Source organism: Habropoda laboriosa, unplaced genomic scaffold, assembly GCF_001263275.1.
Source record: "Habropoda laboriosa isolate 0110345459 unplaced genomic scaffold, ASM126327v1 scaffold186, whole genome shotgun sequence".
In the NCBI taxonomy this organism is placed as follows: domain Eukaryota; kingdom Metazoa; phylum Arthropoda; class Insecta; order Hymenoptera; family Apidae; genus Habropoda; species Habropoda laboriosa.
In genome coordinates, this window is record NW_017100427.1 from 2331400 (window position 1) to 2357405 (window position 26006).

The following is a 26006-nucleotide window of genomic DNA, read 5'->3' on the forward strand; positions in this document are numbered from 1 at the left end:
AAGAAGTGCGCGTGGGTGAGGTGTATCGGAAGGTGGAGGCGGTCGTAACGTGAAGGAATGGCCGGGGTAAGGAACGTCGGGGCCAGATATTCGTGTAGATCATTACAGAATGGAAGCTAGAACAGCGAGGCGCCCGCTTTCCTCGCTCAACAGACGGACGCATGCGGTCCGCGCGCGTTCTACACGCCGTGTCATGTTGCGGAGGCGCTCCTACTAAGTCACGGGCCATTGTTCTAGTCGCTGTTTGATAGACGATGCTCGTTCGTTACACGACTGCTCGAGAGCACATGCGTCAGGGGTTAGACCGATGATGAGCATCCGTTGCCCTTTCCACTGCTCCTTTTGTGCTTCGAACGATTTTCTTATTCAAATGCAAGCTCGCAGATATGGATCATGCGCCGCTTCGACGGTGTTTCGATCGGTTTCGATGGCAAGCTCGAGCTCCGAGTGCTTCGCCGTCTGACTGTTATTTTTTGCGACCTTAAATCTCTATTTCAGAGATAGATACCGAAGAGTTTAAGTATTCTGTGAAAAGTAAAGAGCAAAGTTTAACTTGGAATGCAGACACAGCTCAGATCCTAGACTATTTTACAGGAGCTCCGAAGACTTCGAAATTTTGATCAACGAAAGTAGGGACAAGGATGGCAAAATTTAGAATGCAACCTGTGAAAAATTGCCTCAATTTCTTTCGTTCGAGTTCAATTGGAAATTAGGTTAATGGTTAGAAAGAAGCCACATTTCTACTGTTCCGTAAAACAGCCACTTGTCCTTCAATACCTCGCGACAAAGATACAATGGCGAACGTGTGCCATAAACGAAAGGCCAGTTGAACGTAAACTCTGCAGGAAGACGGTGCAAGGTAATAGAAAATGAAGTTACCTCCGGTGTGTCTTGAAACAGGAAATTCACTTCCAGACAATTGTCCAGTACCTGTTGGTACTCTTTGTCAACAGCTGAACGAGGAGAGGACGTCGATTAAGAAATATTTCGAGTACTCGATAGGTTAGGAGTTTCTAATTTTTCTGAAAATCAGATCGTAATTCGTGGAGCGCACTCCCTCTTGAATTGTTCCTGTCCATATTGTATACCGACAGAGTTGTAAAACCTACCTACAAAGGCAACAATAGTTTCAGCACATTCAGGGATAAATAGATTTACGATTGTTACGCAACATCTATTGAAGGTAGCTCCCAAATCCTGCGGAATTCGATTGTTTCGTGATTGATTGCGAATCCACCGAACCATGCCTTTATAGACGTCATAAATGCTATTGTTATCCTAAGATACTATTACTTTCCTTGGTACCGTCTTAATACCACGCTCCGTTCTACTACTCTGTTCTATCTTGTAGCTGCTGTTTCAATATTTTCCCATCGGTACGAAGCTTCTCTACCTGAGTCCTTTACAAATACATTTGCCACTTTCTGCGTATCTTATCGTTAATTTAAATCTCGATGTTTAATGATTTTCGATTATTTTTAGTCCAGTTCTCTCTTGCATCTCTATCACAAGTTAAGAAATTTAAAAGTATGTCTACTCGATGCATCGTGAACACCTTGTACCTAAACTGGAGACACTGAAAGATAGCCAAAAGTATAATTCCAACAATCTAGATTGTAGAAGTCTCAAAACACTGTAACTGTCCTTTGTCCATAATTAATCTACATACAGAAGCGACAATCACTTTCGTTAACGATACTACAGAATCCAACCGTCAAATCCTCCGTCTCACCTTTACAAATCATCCGGAATTCGTGTAAAACGATAATTCTCGATACGGTATAAAGGGTAGCCTCGCTCTCATGCTCAATATAATACCGGACAAGTTGTTCCAGCGATTAGCCCCGAAACCAATCGAATATAAAGGGGGATAAAGCAAACAAGTTGCCTCGCTACAGTTTGACCGTATCGTGGACGCGAGGAGAGCGGTTGTGGGCCATCGCGCGCCGTTTCGCCCATAAAACCAGGAGTTATGGTTATTTAAAAACTTATTGGCCCGCCCAAGCGTTGCGGTTTGCACGGGGGTGGTTGGACAAGGGGGAGGTGAAACCGGTAGAACAGAGAGAGAAGCTAGGACGAAGCGGAAGAGAGAGAAAGAGAGGGGGAGCAAAGGAGCCGTGACCCAGCCGAGATAAATCAAAGGATATTAAGACCATTCTGTCCTCCTTTTCTTCTCTTTCTTCTGCTGGCTGGTTCGGTCCCTGGGACTAAGTCACTGCCTCCCCTTTTGCGGCCCATCCTCCTCCTCCTCCTCCAACTCTTTGGTTTCCGCCTTTTTCTTCGTTCGCTGGCTCACACGGGAGTTCTTAGCCAAACGCATTACGGGGAGGCAGAGGGCCGCCATAAAACTATCCACGTTCACGTTCACGGACACGGACTGCGTGTACCGTGGCTGCTTTACGTTCCGATCGGCGACAAGAAACCGGGAGCAATTCACCGGATCCACCGGGGCAAAGTGGATCCTTGATAAACGGATATCGAGTTTCACGGGAATCCCTCGTCCACCTCTACGCTTGTGCACGGTTAAAAAACGCGTTTTATCCGTCATAGGGTGGCGAACGACCCCCTCGATCGTCTATTTAAGAGTCTACACTTACCACCCTGCGGGATCTGCTCAGGATTTAGGGGGCTCTTCCGTTCCTTTAAACATGCTCCTGCTCCTGCTGCTGGTGCTGCTTCGAGGATACCTAGAACCATAATCGTGTGGTTAATATTTCGAAACGTTAGTTTACGATGTGTAATTCGAAAAATATATTGATATGGAGGCTATGGAAACGTTTCTTTAATTCTCTGAGTGGTGAACGCTTTTAAGCTGAATGTTTACTACGGACAAATTTATTTGAAAGGGAAACAAGGGCTAAGTAGCGTGATACAATATTAAAGTAGCGTACAAGAACAGAATTTGTGAAAGCGTGAATTTTAAAATTTTTATACGCAAGTTAATTAAAAATTCAAAGGGTTAACTATCACATACGAACAACGAACAAACAATAGAACAGAATTTTCGCATACCAATCTTCCAATAAACTGATCACACCAACCAATCCTAATCATCCCCATTACAGCGAGTTAAAGTTCAAGTCAATACCAATCTCTCAGTCACGAATAACTTATACAATATAAACCGGCGAACGTTATTTCCAACCGCGTCCTCTCACTCTGCGGCCGCGTGTTCTCGGCGTCCTTGGTAGAACAATCTGAAGAAGGCAAGGTTTTCCGCAGAAACTCATCGATCCCGGGTAAGGAGGCATGAGTCTGTGTTCACGTGGTGCGCGTTCCATGTCGCGCGCTCGTTCGCGAGTAATTATACGCGGTCGTGGCCGTTCAAGAATCGAAGAACTCGAGGGAGCTGGATCGGCGCGGCGCGCGAGACCGCGATGTACCTACGTACGCGAGGATTATTAATGAGTGCATCTCAATCCGGTAATTTTTCCACGTCGCGGCGGGTAATGCACGAACCGCAGGGGGTGAGCAGGCTATATTGCCCGATCAATCAAAATGAGCCCGGGCTGGCAACTGACGCTCCTACGGCGGGGCTGCTCACCAAACCGACCGCCTTTTCACCTCAACGTACCATGAAAATCCTCGACCGTGATCCACCGCGTCCTTCGAGGATCAAGGGCGAATCTGTGCACTCTCGAGGAACGAATCCTTTTTCTTCCATCCGGCTTTTGCGTCCTCTCCTCGATATCGTTTGATACACTCTCCGACTGTGTGTGACCCGACGGAATCGTTAAAACGCACTTGCGCCGCGGAATATATCATCGGGACTTTTACTGTTGCGAGCAGACTCGCCGTGAGTAACACGATCTGCACTGTATTTCTCGATCGCGAACGTCCAGCGACAGGATTCGTACGCGGCGTGGAACCGAGCGGTAAATATAAACGGCGGAAAAATCCGCCGAATGGCCGCGCCTTGTCCAGGGCAATAAGTCAGGCTGTAAATTTCACCGGAGAAATACGCGGGAAATTGCGAAATTTATGTTATGCCCGCGCGTATCGCGGATTCCAATTGTAAAGCCGCGGGAGGAGAGGCTGAGGAGAAGAGGACCGTGAGACTTGAAGATTCTCTGTTCGAGTCGGTTAAATGCTTCGATGAAATTGTTCTCCAATATTTTTGCATTCTTAGATCTCACGTGTAAATGATATGCTGGCTTTATTTTATAAGTCTCGTTTTATTTGCTTATTATTTATATACGTGTTGCATCAGTGCCAGCCAATTTTTTATGATAATTATTACTTCTTCCTTCTACCTAACCGTAATTTTTCTCCTTACGAACGAAGCAAAATGGAGTTACGGGTTAATGGAATTCGTAAACTGATAAATACTAAATGTCAGTGCCTCGTAAGTACGAATTTAATTAATAATGAATAAAAAAATGTTGCAATTTATTGTATAATAAATAAATAGACCTCCATTAATAAATAGTACCTACATTTCCCAACCATAACTTGTACCCCTCGGGTGTCTAATTAACGATCGGTAAAACATTTATCAAGTTACTCAATGTAACAAGTGAATTGTATTTTGTAAGAAATATTTATTTTAATAATCCAATCCTAATTTCATTTATCAAACGTCAATGAAGTGCACAGTATTTCATGGTTAAATATGCGGATAATTATCTCTGAGAAATTGAAAGCCATGGGATATTAATACAATATTTATTATATCGCTATTTCAAATCGAAGAGATCTGTTATGCTAGTTCCGAGAATTATTGAAACAAAATCGTTCACGGATAATAGATCGCGTGTTGTGTTGGAGAATATCAGGAGGAGTGTAAAACGAAAATTTTCCATGGAATGAAAAGCGCGCAGTTTGTGTAAACGGCTGCGTTCCAGGCTGGTTTCTATTCATTTTAATCGCGGGATTTAAATCATGCGGCTCGTTCACGCAGACGCGTGCGTGCGTGCGCGCGCGCGCGCTATTACGCGTATTACTAGCACGACATTAATATCGTCGGAATAAGCTGCTTCCAAGCATCAACGTTTTACACGCGTGTAAATGACCGCGCGTACACCGACGCTCTAAGGAGAAAGTACGACATTACGCGGTAATTATCCTTCCTTCACTTTTGACTCCGTTTGACTTCTCGACACTCGCCGTGTAAATTATTTTATTGCGAGGCCCTCCTGCGAGCCGCTGATCCGCGAGACCTTTGTCAAGGAGTCGCTCTTAGAACGATCTCCTCGAGAGCGGACTGTCTTGAGCGCTGAAGGAGGAAGATTGGAGAAGGGAATTAAATTTGTGCTGAATTTGGCAAGTTTGCATGATCATTTTGGTCAAATTTTATTTGCAATTTGCATCTGAGTAATTTAGTTATAAGAAAAATCACTTTACTTTATAACCTGAGTGGTTTTGTACATTTAGTCTACAGGTGCTAGGAGATTTAATGAATTTTGTGTCAGTAATGAATGCAAGTTGATAAGTATTCGTAGTAATTTAATTTAGAAAAGGTTAAATTTTGCTAATTTAAATATAACTTCAAGATTTCAGATTTCTAATTTAAAAATTCAAGAATTTAAAATTCAAAAATTTAAGAATTTAAAAATTCAAAGATTTAAATGTTCAGAAATTTAGAAATTCAGGAAATTCGATGTTCCGAAATTTACACAATGTTAATTTAAGTTCTAAGTAAATATATTTAAGACCAACTGCGTCACATAGAAATTAATGCAATAATTTTTAACGAAATCAACATCGATCAAGAGCAGAAGTCTAGAAAACGCGACAGAAGTATCGATATCGACGCGTTTTAAAAAAGTGTGTCCCGTGGAAAAGACCTACCTGCGATATTCAGCCACGCCTACCGGCTCGACAAAGGATACCGCGTGTGAAAGTCCTAGTGAAATGCATCTATTGTGCTCGAGTCAAAACGTTTGTCGCTTCTTGAAAGCGGATCGACTTTCCACGTTGCAACAGCGACACTTTTCCTTCAACATCGCGTCGTCGCGGAAGTCACAACCATCGGTAGCTATTATACCATTGAAATCATTCATAGAAAACATCAAACGGAAGTGGAGAGGCAGGGCGATCGAGAACCATGAAGATTCGCTGAACAGAACCAACGGTGGACCGAATTCGCGAAGTGAATCCGAGAAACGATTTACACAATCGCAGTGTCGCGTGTGTAAATCATTTTTGGAAAGCGAGATGATCTCTCGCTTTCAAACGCGAGGCGGTTCCTCGACAAACCAGACGAGGTAATTTATACGGAGGAAAAGCGTGGCTGAGCTGCCCCTGTTCTCCCTAATGAGCCGACTAATTGTTTCGAGCTGCGCGCTGATTTACCGTGAGAAACGTGAAACGGAGCCCGGTGCGTGGTGAACGGGCCCCTGTCGGCCGCTGGAAACACGATAATTATTGCGATGTCTTGTTTAAAAGGCTTGAAGCTGTTTGCGTTCCTACTAGAATTCGTTCCTCTTCATATTTTAATAAGGGTTGTTTCTCGAGATCTTGCGATTTGGAGAAACTTGGCCCTTTGAAGGACGAGTCTAACACTTTTAATTTTAGTCTTCGAAATTACTTGGAGAAGATTAATATAAATATCTGAGTGCTCTATTGTCACAACTTTCAGGATAATATTCTATTTTTAACGATGTCGACGATTCCCCCCTTTCGTTTTCAGTAAACTGGGTCCCAACAGGAAGAAGAACAATGTAGGCGTGCACGCGTCGTCACGAAAGGGGACACGGAGGCGTGTGCGTGAAATCACGCGATTTTAACTTCTGTCAAACAAACGACATCACGGAAATACAAAAATACCAGAGAATGCCAATCAATTACGATGAAAGGAGCACGTAACCCTTTCTCTGTGGTAGATTTTCAACCATGACCGCAAAGTCTTTCGCTTTGTCCGTATTACTTAAAAATTGATTACACTGAATTAAGATGAAAGTGCGTGAAGGATAAATTTAAGAGTTAAATTAAGAAATTAAATGAAGTTAAATCCACAACCGTTTATCCTCATTCCACCACACATCGATAAATCATATCTCCCTAATGGAGATACGACTCTTAATAATGCCATCGAGGCATCGAAGAGTAGTCGGTCCGCCTAATCGCGGACAAACGTGTACCACCGACAATAATTCCTGCGCATAACCGCGATCAGAATGGCCGGGCGAATTGCACGCGCATCGACGAGGACGCGACGGTCCGCGGTTGGAATCGATTTCACGATTCGATTTGCGATCGAAGGGGACCCGTCACGGCGGCTGAAGCAGGACAACGCGAAACAACGACAGAGAAGATAGCAGCCTCTGTGGCTCCGGAGGATAATGATCCCGAACTCATTTCGCGATCATTCTATCTGATTGATCTGATTAGTCCAGGCCCGGAACAGGTCGACCGGTAAATGATCTCGAGCGATCTCAATCAGCTTCTGAAAAAAATAAAACGATCCCTCTCTGGTCAGGTCTCTGCTCTCTCTCTCTCTCTCCCCTTCTCTTCTTCTCTGTTCTCTCACGTATTTATCGTGTCTTTTTCTTCTGACTCTCGTGTCTTCCACGTCCTCCTCTTTCTTCCTCTACCCCCGCGTGTTTGCTGTTCTGCACGATAATGAGAGCCTCCCATGTAGAGAAAAGGGATTATTTGCGGCACGGGATCGAAAATGCCGCGCGAGCCTCATTATCGGATGCACGACTACCACGATTCTGGAGCGGCTTTCGTTTCGACATCGTTCCCTTTCGGCTCTTTTCATCTCTCTCTCTCTCTCTCTCTCTCCCTCTTTCGTACCTCTTTTTCATCTTCCTCGTTCGTCTTCCTTCAAGGCAGCCACACGATCGGTTGAAAGGGATCCTTCTTCGTCTTAGGCCGCCGCGCCGCCATCGGCGTGGAACCGGTGAAACAGTAAATCAACGACAAGGCCGGGTCATAGGTCGAGGAATTGGAGCGGCTCGGTGCTCCTGGAACGACGTCGTGCAGCGACCGCGGACGCTGATTGCTTAAGCGGAACGCAGCAGCCTTACAGGTGTCACGCGAGCCGGATAGGATCTGACTGGTTGCTGGAAAAATTGACGGGCTAATAGAGTGGAGAATCTTTTTGGAATTCGGAAAATAGGAGGATTCGTTCGGGTAGCGAAGTTGCTTCTTCTTGTGCTCGTATTTTGAAGAATAAGGGATGGATGCATACTGAATGTGGTTGCTGGATACTGAAAAAATTGGTTTCTGGAAAAATTGACGGTCTAACGAGTGGAGAATTTTTACTTGAATTCAGAAAGTACGATGATTTTTTTGGGTAACAAAGTTGTTTTCTCCTCATCATACTTTAAGCAATAAAGAATCTGCAGGACACTTGCTGAATGTGAAAATAACCTGAATAATCGTTATAAAATCATTAAGATCCATATCAACAGAAAAATATTAAGATCCAAATTTAATACATTTGAAAGCAAAAAGGGTGATCACTTTTGCATTCCATTTTCTGTGCTAATGCTTTAAGTAAAAGCAACTGAACCGAGTAATTCCTTTTGACACATTTTTCTCGAAGAAAAATGTCATCTTCTCTTTACCAACGTTGCATACCAACTATTCTTCCATTTGCTTATTTTTTTTTTCACGTGAAGAAGCATTCGCGTGATGCTCTCGTACATGAATCACCCTGCTGAAAGACCGCAAAGGCATGTTTGTACGAACGCGTGAACGTTTAACCGACCAGTATTCTTGCCTCTGATCTATGGCAGTCCACTTCAAATTGTCACCCGTTTTCCTTCCTACATGTTTTCCACGAATTTCCAACGGGAAAACGTTGACCAACATCTAACATCACCCACTCGAACCTTGAATTTTAACTAGCTCATCGACTACTTTGATATTTAACCATCCATAAAGACGATGAGGAACATAAAAATCCACTTAACTGGTCGCTTAATATTCTCATTATTTAAGAGAGTACCAACTGGAGAGAAGTTTCTGCACACGTTCCGTCAAAACTTTAGCCAGCAGGCTAACACATGAATTACATAGTTAGCCACGGCTGATTACGCGAACGTGCCCGCGCATAATTTGTCCCTGGTGGCATTGTTTCGCGCTGCTCGCCGGAGTCTCTTTTTCCTCGAAACAGCTTCGTGGAACTAAACTATTCCTCGTCGGAAAAAATTCTAACAGAGTGGGCAACTGTATGTCAAATTATCTTCCATTTTCCTCGCTCTTTCACTCGAGGACAGATTTTCTGGAATGGTAAGAGGAAGTGATGCGAGTAAAGAGCTGTTTCAACCCTTTCGTGACCAACTCGAGTACTGGGACAAAAGTTGATCTCAATTTAGTATCCATTACAGACGCGGCAATCGACAGATAAATAACAAATTCTTTAAAAAATTATTCGATCACGAAAGGGTTAATACGGTTACTCGAAACCTAATTTTTCCTAATATTCTAATTTTTTAAAAATTGTGCTATGATGTGCGATGACAGTGCTTATGATTTTAAAAATATCATACTTCGTAGCTCTCTCCTAAAATTTTCTCCCATTGAAAATAGAAAAGGCACGATGAAAAATCCAAGTCGATAAAAATTCATTACATCGAAAATAAGTGTTTCGTTAAAAAAAAAATCGCAACGAGACATTTTGCTGCTGCAAGGTAGGCAACATCCACGGTACCCTCAGAGTAAAAATGGCGAACCCCGACGAGGCTTCGTTTGCTCGAGTGAGCCGTGTCGGCATAGGGCGAGGCGGGAACGTCTGCGCGCGAGAGAGAAAGAGCGTCTCTATTTCACGCGTCGCGTGTGCACGCGCAACACGATAGAGCCCGGGTCGCGAGCACGCGATGCACAATCCATATTGCTCCCGCTTAAACGCCGCGGCGCGGCGTTGCACGGTATGTATTTCCAGTACCGTTCCGGAATTCCGTTCCAGTTCGTTTAATGAGGAACGACTTTTTAACATTCCTGCGTTAAGGCAGCGTGAGAACCGCGAAATGCGGGGTCGTGGACCATAAAATCCGTGACTCAACGGGCACCTGGCGGGGCCCCTGTTGCACATGCGTGGCCAAAGATCACGGGTGCATTAAACCGAGCAGACCCGGCTGAAACGAGGAAACGCGCGATACGCCGTCGATGTCGATAGCGATCAGGGGAATTTGTCGAGTTTTCACTGATCTCGAGCGTGCCGCTTACTGGAACGCACACCAACACTTACATATATACCTGCACGTAGTCTCTCAGGTATAATTTGTTCACGGTGAAATGTTTATCAGAGTTTCGCCTCGGTTTTATCTGAAGTCGACGAAGAGACTCGTTTGCGATATCGCAACATATTTTCTAACCCGGGTTCTCTATGCATACTCAAGTAGATCGTCGATCGATTGGAATATTTCTTCGTGTGATTGGGTAAAAGGTGAAATTGAAGTTACTTTCTAGAGAGTAGGAACCCTATTAAGTCGTAAAATACCTTCGCCCATCTTTCTTCTGGCTTCAATCAGAGGAAACATATAGCTCGTGCCGGTTACGTGACTCAACCCTCTATACCACTCATTATACAGCCGATCGATGAGTTAACTAAGGCTGTTTTCATTAACATACAAATTACTCGTTCGAAGGTACGAACAACAATCGTGGCCTGACATCAATTTCAACGTCTCGGTTATCTCTATATTTAGGTCTGACTTGATTAACGTTCTTGCGTAGGGAAGAAAAGATGCGATGGTATTTTTTTCTTTTTTTTTTAAGTTTTATCGTTCGAGGGAAAGTTCGACGATTTTTCGTGTAACTTTCAGAGACGATAAGAATTAGAAACTATCGTGGTAGAATTTCGAACACGTTGCTGTGTCTGGAATGGCTGAAGAGTCAAACTACAGCGACAGGCGTTAGACATAACTAGCGAGTGGACGTGGTAATTATCGATACACCTGGTGAAACCGTGCTCGTAAAACGTCTTGCTTCGTTCGGACGAACGACACGTTTCCGTAATTATTTAAACGCGGTGGCTTCGAATTAGCGTCAGTTCCTTGGTTTGCTGTCACGTGGAAACGCGAGAGTTTTAGTTTTGACTGGATTCTAGACGAAAATTATATAGCTTTGCTACGGAGATTAGAAGAATGTCAGATTGAATTTCAGGATAGTATAACTTGAACCTCGATCTTTCCCATTGGCCGCTTGTTTTAATCAATTGATTTATCTAGGTCGACGCCTCGACGCCATTTATACCGATCTAAGATTTAATTGCTGAACAGTAATAAAATCGAATTGATCAATTACTTCAATTATCAGCAGCTAGATCATTATGTACCCTGGAGGCGGTAATAGTTTACGTTCCGTTCGGAAACTTCTTGCTGAAGTTAAACTATAATGACCTACATCTACGAGAACATAGTTACTAACTCCTCGGACTACCCAAGCTGTCTGTTGAACGTTTCTTAAACGACGTGGGTAAGAAAATCGTAAAACGTAATCAATTTCAGTGAACGATACACGAGTGAAATACTGGGGGAAGAGACGTGCTAGAGGAATAGAAAATTTTTTACTAAATTTAATCACACTTGGTGTTTTGTGTACCGCTAAAAATGTGGGAAACGTGGTACGATATTCTCAGATTATGAATTGAAGAAGGAATTGATCATTTTCTGCTGGTAAGCAAAAAGAAAACTTGGACGTCAAGGGGTGAATTTTAAAAATTCGTAAATTCAAACTTGAGAGTTCAAAAATTCCGAAATTCAAGCTTGAGAGCTCCAAAATTCCAAAATTCAAACTTGCAAGATTCAAAATTCCGAAATTCAAGGGTTGGGAGTTCAAAAATTCCAAAATTCAAACTTGAAAATTTCAAAATTCCGAAATTCAAGCTTGAGAGCTCAAAAGTTCCAAAATTCAAACTTGAAAATTTCAAAATTCCGAAATTCAAGCTTGAGAGCTCAAAAGTTTCAAAATTCAAACTTGAGAACTTCAAGATTCCAAAATTCAAATTTGAGAATTAAATATATTTCAATTCCAATACAGAGCAAATTAAACATCTCTTCGCTTTTAAAACCAGCGCAAAAACCCGCAAAAACCCTCTCAAACGCTATCATTAACGATCCCATAAAGCTCGATCAATCCGCGGGTGCTCGACGCGTGCAATGCGCCAAGTGAACCAGGAACGCGATCGTCAAATTGAAATTAGATTCAGTCTGGTAATAATGTTCGTGGAAGATGAGCAGTTTCATAGACCAACGAAGGACAAACGCGCGGGAAAGAGGAATCGATGGCTAGCTGTGGCTTGGTTGGAGGGAGGACGAAGGGGTCTGCAAAGGAGACGCGGGGCGAAGGGATGGAGGGGTCGATGGGGTAGCAAGCGAGATGCATTTCGTGGATTAAGAAGGTTATATACCTGGCGGTCTCACGGTGAGCCGGCGCGGTAGGAGTCTAATAAGATGTAACTAAATTATGATTGGATTCATCATTGCCGCAAACGGGATTGCTATGGTCGATCGTTTCTGCCTACGGAACGAACGGCCGGACGCCACCGGCTGGTCAATAATTCATCGGCTCTGCAGCATTCTATATGAAGCGTGATATACCGTGATCCCGAATGAGCGATTGCCAACGAACGGCGAAGCGAGACGGAAGAGGAAGGGACCGTTTCTTCTGCGTGTGCTCGCTGCGTTTCTGCGGCGACCGTGAGGGGTTGCGAACTGAGTCCACGACGATCTACAGTTTGCTACTTTGCTTAACCCTTTCGTGACCGAATTATATTTTTTCTTTTTTTGGAGAATTTGTCGCTTTTCTATCGATCATCACGTCTGTAATGGATACTAAATTCACATCAATTTTTCTCATATGTGTACCACTGATCAGAAAAGGGTAAAGAGGGTCGGAAAATTAAATTTGCCAACTTTAAGTTGCTCATTTCGAAGAACCCTTACAGATAATTCTTACGAGTGTTAGAATTTGGAAACATTGTTTGCAATCAAAAATATAAATTTTCCTGCTTTTATCTATATGTAGTTCAAACATTGTCAAGAAGGGGTAATACGAACTAACATGGAGGAAATCTTGTTCAGATAGATCTTCAGTTTGACGATGTTTGCACACGACGTACGAGAACGGTAGTTGGTGTGCGTGGACGCCCTAGCGATACAATTGATAACTTCATAATTACCTGATTTTATCGACAATCATTAGCAGCACCTCCGTGCTATTATAGTCTGTTCGTACGTGGGCAACGCGTGCCTGGAAGGGTTCGATGGTTAAAATCGATCGCGCAGCCAGCGTCGTTAAGAGTTTTCGTGGCGGGTAATTAATGGCGAGCATATGGCTGCGCGAGGTGATTGAGAGTAATTCGGATCGGCGAGCTGGAAGTTCCGGCCGCTCATTAATATACGAGGTAACGAAGTGCCGTTTCGTGGCAATTCAGAGAGGCTGCTGGTGTGAATGTTGTGTCGAGGGATGAGTGACGTAGGTGAAGTCATCATTCCACTACTTGTCTGTGGGGGTTGCGTCTGTTTTATGTGTGAAATTACTCGATAAAAGCAAATTGATTCTCCATTAACGATACTATACAATGCAACAAGTAAAAGTAGAGTAATTTCCTTCGCCTTCCATTATAAAAACATTAAACAATCGTAAATTAAAACGACAAGAATTTAACATTATCGACATTTGTCCTTAACGAAATATTTGCAAATTTTTAATTTCGTTTATTCTTTTGCGTTAAAAAGTCACATTTTGTAATATTTTTCCCGTGACAAAGAGCGTGTTAAATAAACTACAAATTTCCTCCGAGCCCTTTCCGAAATATCAAAAACAATTCCAGTTCGAGAAAATAGAAAAAAAGGTTGAGGAACGCTTGAAAAATCGGCCAAGAATCACACAAATAAAGGATCTCTCTGTTACGGTTCCCGAAGGGTGCAACGGGAAAGGGATCGGACAGGAGGCGAAGAAGGAAACCGGGGAACGTCGTGAGTAAGCGTTTATGCAAAACGAGCGTAAACGTTCGTTTTGTTGGTTGAATTAGTCCGGCGCGGTCTCCGGAGGCGGTAGAGGGGACAGGGAGGCAGGATCAGCGTGCTCTTCTCGAGTTTCGGGGCCCAATCACGGGCCAGTCATTCCTGGGCCAGAGGGCCCACGGTTTCGGGCAACAGAAGGGTGATTTTTGCATGTCACGTGGCCAAACGGGCACGCACTGAATGCCCATCGTTAGGCACTCGTTGTGCTACGATGAGTCGGTTTCACGCAACGATACGCCCGGAGAACGCTCCACTTCGGCGCCCTTTTCGAGGGCTCCTATCGACGTGACTCGAGGGCGACCCAACGGTGTCCGCCCATTCGACGTGCAACGCGCTCCTTTCGAGATTCGACAGCCCGGAAAACGTGCTGTCGGCTGTGTACTCGGTGCAGGTACAAATTGGAGAAAAATTGGCGAAATAGGGTGAAGATCGAGCTAAGATTTCGGAGAAATTGCTTCGAAGGCGTGTCGTTACTTTTTACTGCACATTCTGGAATTGCAGGGAATAAAAAAGCAGAATTTACGTTTCCCTGATTACTCGTGCACTTAAGAAATGAAGTTCTAACGAAGGTTACCCATAGGATAATCCATTGACCGACTGTAAAAAGCCATCATGTAGATCCACTGATCGTATTACTCCGGCTTGTGAAAAAATTCTCTTTTTAAGAGGGTAGGAAAAAATAGCACTCTTAGAGAACTGGATTAAAGGTGCCTCGACAGAGATACAAATTGTGGAAAAATCGACGAAATGGGGTGAAGATTGAGCAAACCATTCCCAGAGCGTGTCGTTCGTTCTACTGCAAATTCTGGAATTGTAAGGTATAGAAAAGCAGAATTTACGTTTCCCCGATTACTCGTGCACTTAAGAAATAAACTTCTAAAAAGAAAAAAAAGGTTAGCCATAGGATAATCTATCGACCGACAGTAAAAAGCAATCGTGTAAATCCAACAACCGTGTTATTCAGGCTAAAAAAAAACTGACACTTTTTAAGAGAGCATTTCCTAACAAAAGCACCCCTACTATAGAACTAGGGTAAAAATTGGACTCGGATATATTTTTTACAGTCTCGAATCCCTATACCTCATGTTCGCGTTGGCGTTGCTCTCTTCAGCAATAATGGTGAAAAGTTGACCGACGCGATTTTACGAGAACCTCCTTGGAATAACGGTGAACAACAGCAACACTACCCTTCTGTCGCCCGAAAGTTTTTACGACATGACCCACATTTTTCGGCAACGAAAACGAGGGTATAGGTCTCTCTGTGTATTCCTTCGGCGGGCGCGCGCGCCATAAAAATGCAAGAACCGTACGATTTTTCTACCCCTCTGGTTAAAAATAGTCGAGAGAAAGGTGAAAAGAATGGAAGAAAGCGAGCCCTCGGTTACCGTTGCCAAAAAGTCACCGGGCACCGTTAGACCGTAGAAAGATAGCCCGGACACCCTCGTCCAATGTTTATACTGGCTCTCTCGGGGCTGACGCGTTCGTTTCGGGGAATATCGACGGTTTTACGACCGCTCCTAGAGAACGCAAAACAATCTCGGCCAGATAATCCAAGGATATTTGATGAACGACCGTAGAGAAAAAAAAAGGAAAGAAAGGATCCACTGCGAGGGAAGTCTGCGTGCGCTGAAGTTTAAAGCACCACGGTTTTGTCACTGGTTCTGGCTGAACTATGCTAGCCTAACTAAAGACAATGATATTTCAGGTCTAACGAATGCTGTTGTAACTTAATGTTGAATTGTACTTATTTTTTCATACGTATGTTTCAATTTTTTTTAAAAGGCGTAGAAACGTGGTAGCAATTATTTTAACAAATGAATAAATTCACAAAAGCCAAAGTTTTGATCAAATTTCATTGGAAAAATGTTTATTTTACATCAGAATTTAATATCTCTAAAATACAATCATTTTTAATTAGTTTCTTATTACTATATTTTTTGAATAACTTTTCTTAAGGGTTGCTAGCGTTACGGGACGAACTATTGCAATTCCACAGAAACTAACATCTCAAACACAGAGGATTATCTCCTAAAAATCGAATACGATGAAAAAACCATCCACAGAAAAATCCTAACGATTCTATACAATGTGTTTATTCCCCCAAGTTTCAAACCCCTCGAATTTTTTACCACCTTTTTTCAATCCCGATTCCCTCTTTCATTCCCCAAACGATAACTCTGCTGTTTCGCATTTTTTACGATTGTCCAGCCTCGTCTGGCCATCGTAAAGTGATTAGCAACGTCCTTGGATAATGGCGGACAATAGATAGTGTGAATGGGTCATAATCGATTCGATTGTCACAGGGGATCAGCTTGGTTTTCTCGGACCGGTCGTCCGCGATACCTGAAAACGCGCCTTTCCACGATAAGCAACAATTTCCGGTGTCGTTAAACGTGCCCTCCAGCACTGTCCTAAGCTGGATCTGCAATTAATGCACTTAACGACTTATCCTCCGAAATTTCGTCGTAAAGTGTTACAGATTCTTTTCCCCCGAGCGAGATTTTATTTTTTTACACAACCAGTGGGTGCCTGGTGTCCGGTAAAAATTCGTCGAACGACAGTGCTCATGACAGGAGCTGCGTTGACCTGCATTATATTCGAGCCTCGAAATCCTGTACCTGACTCGAGTCGACCGCTCTCACCTTATATTTCTCGTTTCTTTTCACACCCGTCGCCGTGTACGAGCAATTAGAGGCAGTAAAACGACAGAACAGAAAAAAAAAACGGATCTTGGAAAGTGTATACTTTTCTACAATACCGAGAGAACGTTGCTTCGAATGCATTTACCTATTCGTTTCAAAGATTTTCTTCTATTAGATTCTTCCTCGGTGTAGCGAGGATTTATTCAGATTACAGAATGTTTAAAACCACCTCTGTTTAGCGGTATGATCGTAAATAATATTCGAACCTACTCCCACGTATCGTAATAGAAAGCACAAATCAATCACGACGGCTCATCGCTCCATCGCTAAAGATACCATAAATCCTACGATCACCTCGCCACGTGTACTCACTTACACGTGAATGCCTTGGCGTCAAGATCTCGACGTAGGATTGCAAAACGATGGTATTAGAACTTTTCAGTAAAACTCTAATCTCGACGAATGTTTCCTTGATAGTTCGTACAGGTACCATTCTACAACTTGTATCCGAGTGAACAACTGCCCACGTCTCATTAATCGAACAAAAGGAGATAAAACGAATGCTACCAAGGGTAACTTCCGATGGAAATAAAAGGAGCGCGTAATTACGAAGCTCCACATTGAAGATCCTCGCGTATCGATTATTCTCGTTCACGGGTCCAGCGTGAAAAACAAAGGGGCGTGAAGGGTGTGGAGGAGAGAGAGAGAGAGAGAGAGACGGTCATCGAGAATATACATCCTGCGTCTGGACGCGGATGACGCAGCAACCGGCGAGCCGTCCTGTCGCGTCTTGATGAGCACGACGAGAGACATCGTCCGTCGATTCAAACTATCGATATCCGACCCCCACGACCCACGGTTCCGTGGATCTACACGAGCGGAACGCGATATACATGCTGCAGGTTCTGATTGCTCTCCACGGATGTGACAGATCTGCCTCGTTCGCCGCGGGACACGAATTTGTCGATACATCCACCGCGAAGGACGGGGAGGATATGACCATGAACGGCCGGTATCATCGACAGATCGCCGGATGTTCGTCGACCATCGCTAGACACACTCATTTGCTCGCTACGGCATGATGGCACAGGCCACAGGCTGAATTAAACGCGATCCGATCTGCGCGGATCGGGATGTATGTATGCATGGATGTTTCGTGGATACGCGATTAATGAGACGATTCGATGGTATTGTTGGTCGCTTGTTGCTGGATAGAATGGAATTTCTGGAATTTCATTGGACGTGACGAAGAGGAACTTTTATGGTGGATTTAGTCGACGTTGAGAGGCAGGTTTCATCCCTCTTGAGGAGCCAAATCGTTCTGAAGATTGGGAGAAACAGGGCTAGATTTTAGGAGTTTCTTTTTTGAGAACTACATATAGGTTGAAAGTGAATTAAACGTTTGGTTGCTAGAAGATAGATTTATTAATTAGACATTCCCGAATTTTTGCTAGAAAATATCAACTAGACGCGAAGAAGAGGAATTTTCTACTAATTTTATGAAAATAATCTTGAAACTTTAAACCACTCGACCCAGAAAATGCAGAAACTCGATATTTCGCCCCTCTAAATAAATCTAACCCTTTCAGGGGTTGATACATTATTCACAACAAAAAACTAACCTCGCCCTATAAATACCATCCCCACAATAGTCCCAGGCGACAAGTGTCTGGCAGAAGCTAGAGCACAGAGCGATCAGAGATGGTTGGAGGAGTCGTGGAGCGAGGCAAGCGTGGGACTTACCCTCCGACAGTCGACCGACTTTCATTTTTATTGACCGACGCGCGATCCGTCGATCTGGACTGGTAACAAAGACGCAAAGGGAGAAAAAGGAAGAAAAAAAAGGAGCGGAAAAAAGAAAGAGGAGCATCGTTGTTCGAGGTCGAGCTGAACTTTCTTACGAGAACTGAGCATAGGCGTTGCATTCTTCGCTGTATCTTTCTCTCCCCCTATTCGCCCCTAGCGACTACTCGCTCTCTTTTCTCTCCTCCCTGTGCGTTTCTTCCCTTTTTTCGGACCTGCCAACCGAAGCCGGGCTGCCACCTGCTGAGAAAAGTGCTCCGTGACCGTTCGACGGTTGCGTCAGGGCCAGGCACAGTTATTTGCATCATCCATCAGCCACGGTGGAAGGGAAACGGAGCGACGAGGTCGTGGTGGTCGCCGGGGACACCGGAGAAATAAGAGAGACGAGAGAGAGAGAAAGAGGACCGCTCCCGATTCCCCGGGGGGATTCGCCCGCATTGTTGCTCCTCTCGGTGATATTTTATTGGGTTTATGACGTCATTAATCTGATCGCGAGCTCCGCCCACAAGCTAAATCGTGACGCATCTGAAAGCTACGGTGGACACTCGCGTCTACCTGTGGCCCGTCATCTTGGGAATTTTCGGCTCGCCGAGCGCCGCTGCAGATTTCGAACCAGATATATAACCCCGAATACGTAAATTATCCGGTTTATGGGCCTCCTCTTCGGTGTACTCCTTTCTTTCGCGCCACTCCACCAACCAGCGATCCTGTTCTTCTTCTTCCCCTCCTTTTTCTCCTGCTTGCTCTCTGGGGCTGAGATACTTTTTTTCGGGGAACGAAATTGTGGGTGGATTCATAGCGCACCATGACGACAAGCAGGAAGAATGGAAATGAAATTTTGCTGCTCTTCTTCTGCTTGATTTCTGGGGCTGCGATACTTTTTCTCAAGGTAGAGAAAGAAATTGTGGGTGGACTATGACGAAATTTTTCATCTCACAACACTGAAAGATTTTCCTAAAATCAGTAACCTCGTTTCGACGTAAAACTTCCGTGGCATTTATCAGCAGCTTGTCTCATATCTCGAACGGGCAACTTTAGAGAGCACGATCGAGCGTGAAACGAACGAGACGTCAAACAACGCGGCTCTCCTAATGGCCGCGGCCGCTACGTTTCCTGGTTAACTAAATTATTTGTACTTTCACGTTAGAAACGGCGTGACAGGAATGCGGCGGCACGCTTAACCAGGGCCAAAAAACTCTTTTCACCTCGAGCAGTCGCGACGGGCACAAACCGACGCTGATTGCCTGACAAGGGACGGTTGGATAGTTGCACGCGACGTTTCGTAAAATCCCGTGTAGTTTCTCGTCGACACTATGTCATCGTGGCGAGAGCGAACGCGCCGCGTTCACCGCGGTTACAAAAGGGTGTCGCGGGGGCAGAGAGGAGTGTCGCGTGTGTACGTGCTACACACTCGGCACCATTCAGCTCGAGTCCAGCGCCGTTTGACCGATCACAATACGAAATTAAGATAGCGATCGACACCCCGGTATCGAGCCTGACAGCAACGGGCGAAAATAAATAAACGGCCGATAAATCGCGTTGCGAAACGTCGCCCCGGGGACACCCCGCAGATCCCATCGGCTGAAACAAGCGCATTCAAGAGCGTGCCCTAGCCGGGAGAGATAGATTGTCGTTAGAGGGACCGATGGAAGTACGGATTCAACGGATCGTTCTGCTTTGAAAGCAACAATATTGTCGTTTATAGCGAACTCGAGGTATAAACATAAAGATAGAAATTGTGGACACGGTAAGAGAGCAACGATGAAGGTACTAGAGGGTGTTAGGATGGATTGTACGTTCGGTAAATTCTACCTTTCCGAGCAATAGTGTTTTACGATGTTAATCTTAGAATGTGTAAGCTGTTGGAATGTTTAATTTTTCGTTTGATCCATTTGCAGATTAACTTATTTCGCATGTTATTGAATATGCGCACCGAGATTAAGGTATCAATGCCAAATTTACATTTTTCTGAATTAATTTGAAGAAGTACCGACTGGTTAATGGACAGGATATCTAATTCGATTATTTGTAAAATTATTTCTAATGTAACGGCCTGTACAAGTTACTTTATGAAAGAAACTAAAATTTCAGATTTTCTGGACACTTTTTAACTCTCACCTGTGTTTCCTAAGGTTAACCTCCCTTTTTACTAATTGTACGATAATAATTGTACAATAATGGCCTACTAATATGTAGATTTTAAGTGGGTAAAACACTCCATTAATTTTCCAAAAATTTATAATCTTCGAGCTACACCCTTCTTGCTACAGAGTCTTCAGTTGACCGAAGAAACCTCGAGAAATAAACGGAAAGACAGAAAGTGTGAACGTAGTAAGGGAGTAAAGAGGAAGATAAGAACGTTGAAGTGTCTCGCAAGAAGGGTAGGAATTTTTTGGCCGACTCCCACGGGCCGTCGTTTTCAACGATGAAATAAATCTTCCGGCTGAAGAACGACTGTCAGCCCTCGGTCTCCCTATGCTAGATCCGCGCCCGAGAAGACGTTACGCCCTCGATGATCGATCGACGTTTCGATTCTTCGCGAGGAAAACCGACGATCCGTTCCCTCTTCTTCTTCTTCTTCTTCTTCTACCACTCGTCTCCTTCCCCCTCTGTTCCTCCTGCTTTTGCCGTGGTGCTCGTGTGCGCGCCTCTGAATCAGCAAATCCTTTGATATCGTTGTGAGGCTGGCGGCAGCTGCCGTAGCCGATCCTCGCGCATTATTTCGTGCCCGGGGCCTGCGCAACGCCGGCGTGAATGCCTGCTATATACGAGCAGCATGCATGTAGACATCAGATACGCTCAGTATAATATAACTTTTGCCCGCTAAGATACTTGACGCCGCATACCTTCCGCGAGCAACGGATGCCCGGCGTGCCTGAGAACCGGCAAAAACATATCGGTGTCCCTCGAAAATATTATTTCAGACGGAGGAACCCGCGAGCCCTCGAAAAAGAGATCGTGACGGAGAGGAACGCTCGGGGACCGTCCTCCATTAGCCTCCGGAGTGTGAAGTGTTTTCCCAAGTGTAATTGAGATTAATTGCTACCTTCTTGATCGAATTATTCATTTTCTATGCTTACAGAGTGTGTCTTACATTCGATGCACAGGGAATTTCGTTTGTTCCTATGCAGCGTCGATTTACCGATAAAGGACACCGAGTTAATATATATTTTTTTCTTTAAGAAATAAGTAACCTAATTTTGTTCAAAAATTCTTTATTCTAATTTTTATATTTTGTCACCATAGAGACAAAGATGACACTTTCCTTATTTGGAAATAGGAAGATTAAGAATGCGGAGCATGATACATTTTTTTAATTGGAGGACACTTTTGACAGGGTCACTGTCAGTGCTAGAAACGTTTGTAGGATCAAGACATGACTTTCATAATTGAAACGGTTGATTGCTGAAAAATCTACATTAGAAGGTTTTCAGAAGGGATACAGAACAGCTGAAACGTCTCATAGGAGGAGATAATACCAGGATACGATTCGGTCGATTAGATCGTTTTATACGGCACCGACCTGCGACCCGAATCGCTCTGAAAGACTCTCGAGATACTTTCTAAACAAATAATTATCGCAGCGAAAGGCTACGTCACACCGCTAATCAATCGATCCGCGAATAATGCTGGTATGGCATTTAAGAGACCGTCTCGTAATCAGTTTTATATCGCAGATCCCTGTAATGAAAGATTATAGATAATGCGGGAAAATTCCGAAACTAGTTTAACCATCAATTTTTCATCTCCTACGAGCGTAGCGTAAATTCATTACGAATAACAATAGATAAACACTTGTCGTTAACCCTTTAACTACAGCACGCTTTAAGAGCAAACTGTGCTGTGAGAAAAATGTAAAATTTTGAAGAAAAAAAATGGAATTGAATAGCTCTGACACACAAAATTACCCTCGTGTCACAGGGTCACGATACCAAAAAAATTCGTAACGAATCCATGCACGAGCAACTAGCCCCAAAAACTCACGTCTGCGCAAGTGCGAGCAATCACAGCTCGAAACAAAGGGAGTTTTCCACGATTGGTCCGGTTGCCTATGTTCAGAACAGCGCTTCACCCTGCGGGCTACAGGCACGGACGCGTACGATACATCGTCGTCGAAAGTATCTTTTACAGCGCAGCACGAGCGGTGTACGGGTCCGTGAGCAGGCAGCACACTTCTCACGGATCCGAAGTAGTATACGTAGACAGTCGCCCCCGGTACGACCCCGGAACGTACGATTCGTATTGTGCGCGATCGCGGAACGAACGATCGCTACACGATCTCCCGCTGCTAGATCGCCAGATCGCCGATCCGCCGGTACAGCGATCTATTGATCGCGAACAACGCTCGGCACACACGGGGCACCGGCGGCTATCTTACGGCTGCATCGATATGACTACGTTTCCATCGATGCGGAAGTAACCGAGTCGAAAAACGCACACACGATGCACGCGCGTCGCCTCGCCTCGCCGCGCCTCGAGACGATCGAGGGGCCTCAAGACTATCGCGGCGGAGAGACCGCAGAGGAAACAAACGTAATTGGCATTCTCTCCTCGGATCAGGGAACGCTCGATCGGTCGTAACCAGCCGGTGCGATATGCCCGATGGAAATGAAATTTCGCCGATTAAAGTGGCCGCCTGCTGCTGTGTTCCTAAACGCAGGGAAAACATGAAACGTGCTTACACCGGTCTAATGATCGATTAAGTGGATTATGTCGGTTTGTGCGGAATACGTTGGTTGGATCAAGAAGGGAATCTATTAATTGAGGAATTTGTTCGTAAGGAAGCACCAAAGTCGACGACCCTTTAAGGAAATTGTTCCTTCTGATAGTTAGGGTTCTGTGTATCCTCGTTTGTGAGTACTCAGGTTCTTGATAAAGGTAGCGAAGTTTAGAGAGAACTGATAGTTTTTGGATGGATTCATTTATCTGTTTCAACAGTAGAGTTATTCTGTATAAAAAAGCGACCAATAGAAAATAGAGACCATATTTATGGTCTTGATTCACAATTGAGACAAATTCCGAGAACTGTAGTGATACTTAGAATCTCAACGATATATCCTCAATATCAAATACGCACCTAAACGAAAAAGGATCATCGAAATTCGTAAAGTGAGAGATTCAACTGAAACGAATTCGAATAATCTTCGAAAGCTTCAAAGATTTTCACTTAAGAATTCAAGGATACATCCTTCGGATACACCAAGGATCCAGGTATACACGAAGAAACCCACACCGAAGCAAGGATGCAGCTGAAGTTGTGAAGGATCGCGAAATTCAGCTCGCAGGCCGGTCACGTTTCCCAGTGAACGCAACCGGAATTTTTTCCCATTATCCTCGGTGTGTCTCGATCCAGACGAAATCGATCCTCGCCTCATTATCCTTTACGTAAGCATGCATCCAGGCATGCGGTATAATTAAAATTGGACATCGTGTGGGGAGTGGCGTATTACATCATATCTCAATCTCGATCATTTTCAACTGCAGAACGCTTTACATACATATCCAACCCGCTAGACTGGATAAACGATTTCACTGAATTATCCCTGGAATCTAACTTCATCAGCCTCGCCCTAATAATCTCGCTCTCAGCTTCTGAGGTTCGATTAAACGGGGGGGAAAAACACGGTGGAAGAAACGATCGGTCAAAGGTGTCGACGGGTAAAAAGGATGAGAAAAGGAGAAGGCACGACATCGCGGGAGGACCTGTTGACTTAGGCGAGGGGATAATACCAGGCGGAGAAAGGTCCTGACACAAAAGGAGGGTGGTGGATTCGTGCCAAGATCGTCTACTCCTTCCTCCATCTTCTTGTTCCGCCGCTTGCGTTTTCTTAAGTTCCTCTTTTCTCTTGGTTGGTTTCGTTGAAACGGTGCGCGGCGCGCGGCTGTTTGCCCCGGATAAACAGAGAGCGAAAGGATCGGCGTTGGTGAAAGAGCTGTGGTCTAATTGCAGAAGATTCCTGACGATCGCTTTTTCGAGACGTGCTCGGTATTGCTAGGAATTTGTTTGCCAAGTAACTTAACACACGGCTAAACATAGATCTCGAGTCTATTTTATACGTGACCGTTTTCTCCGTAGAATTGCCTTTATTTCGATCACGTTCGAATCGCTACAACTGCTCTGCATCTCGTTTTCCTACGGGGAAACTGCACGCGATAATTAGAGATTCCTATTAGCGCTATTCAAGATCACGGTTATCGTGAGATCATCTGCGTGTTTAATACCGAAAGGATTACATACATTGTAACATACTCAAAATTCAATTTACGTCCTGGCTGACGTAACTGGAATATCCCTTCTTTGTTCACTTTTTTCTCAGTGATGAATTCATCAGTTGCGTGCGAAGATGAAAAAGATAACAGTGACGTGAATAATTTCGCGCGCAACAACTATTAACAGAGCCTGTATGATAATAAATATCCCATTTCTAAATAGCATTACAGCTTCTTCTTCTTCTCCTTCTTCTGCTGCTGCTTCTTCTATCGTGAATAAAAAACGAAAAATGACCACGAAAGAGAAGAGGGCGAGCCTAAGGTTAATGAGTTTGCTACTGCCTGTCACGAATAAAGGTACACAGGCGAGGGTTCGGTGTTTCACCCGATGAAATAGCTACGTATAGAGCTCGTGGGTTATAGCAGCCGGCACATACGTGGTTTCCGGAATGCATCCCCATTGGTCGCGCACGAATTACCCGCTGGAAGGGGGCAAAGAGCAAACCGCTCGCCGGCAAGATGGCGCCTGTTCTAAATTCAAAACAAGACGCTGCTTAGCATATACATATCCCGGGCTCAGCCGCGGCCTGCACGCTATGACATTCGCAATTCAAATCCGTACATTTCTATTACCATTTTAATTCAAGGGCACTCGGTCGCGACGCGCGCATCAGCCCCAACCGGCCTCCCTATTGGAGGACCGACGTCTCCGGAATATTGGTGGAATTCTCGTCACTTCCGGTCGTTGAAATTGCAGTCAAAATATGGACAATTTTGGGATACTTTGGTAACCCCAAAGATGCAATATTTGGAAAAATCTTTATTCGGTAAATATGAATTTTGTTGATGAAACATTTGAAGGAAGATTAATTTGACTAATTTTCTAAACAATCTGATGTAGATGAAGAAAATAATGAAAATAAGCACGAAGGAGTTTAATTTAATATTTTGGTCACTTAACCCTTTCAATTATTTTTTTCAAGAATTTCATATTTATCTGATCATCGCCTCTGTGATGGATACTAAATTGAGATGAAATTTCATACGACTACCCAAGTGGAACGTACATATGTGATCTACTGGTCACGAAAGGGTTAACGCAAGGTATCACACTGTGAGAATAATTCTTTCAAGCAACAGACACCCTACTATGCAAAGTGAAATATAAGCTGGCAGTTATATTTGTTTAGAGCAAGTTTTACAGCTGAATCCTGTTATTACGGCGCAATTTTGACGGTAAGAGATTATACGGTAAAAGGAGAATTGACTCTGCTGCGGCAAAACGCAAATTAAACGTAGGTGGAACCGAATGGCGAACGATACTTCTCTCCTTCGTACCCCGAGGCTAATCCTATTTCGATCGTCTAAGACGAGAAAATGATAGAAATTGTTCAGGTTCACCAGCACAGTTTTATACATTCACCGGCCA

General features: G+C 44.1%; 1 protein-coding gene across 1 annotated transcript in view; it reads right to left on the reverse strand.

Moving 5' to 3' along the window:
* Positions 1 to 25053, reverse strand: part of LOC108575600 (zygotic gap protein knirps-like) — an 88071-nt gene extending 63018 nt beyond the window's left edge. Inside the window, exon 1 of the mRNA XM_017938429.1 lies at positions 25015 to 25053. Coding sequence (XP_017793918.1) covers positions 25015 to 25038 — 24 coding nt within the window. The 5' untranslated portion in view covers positions 25039 to 25053. The remainder of the gene's footprint in view (positions 1 to 25014) is intronic.
* Between the last annotated feature and the right edge of the window lie 953 nt (positions 25054 to 26006).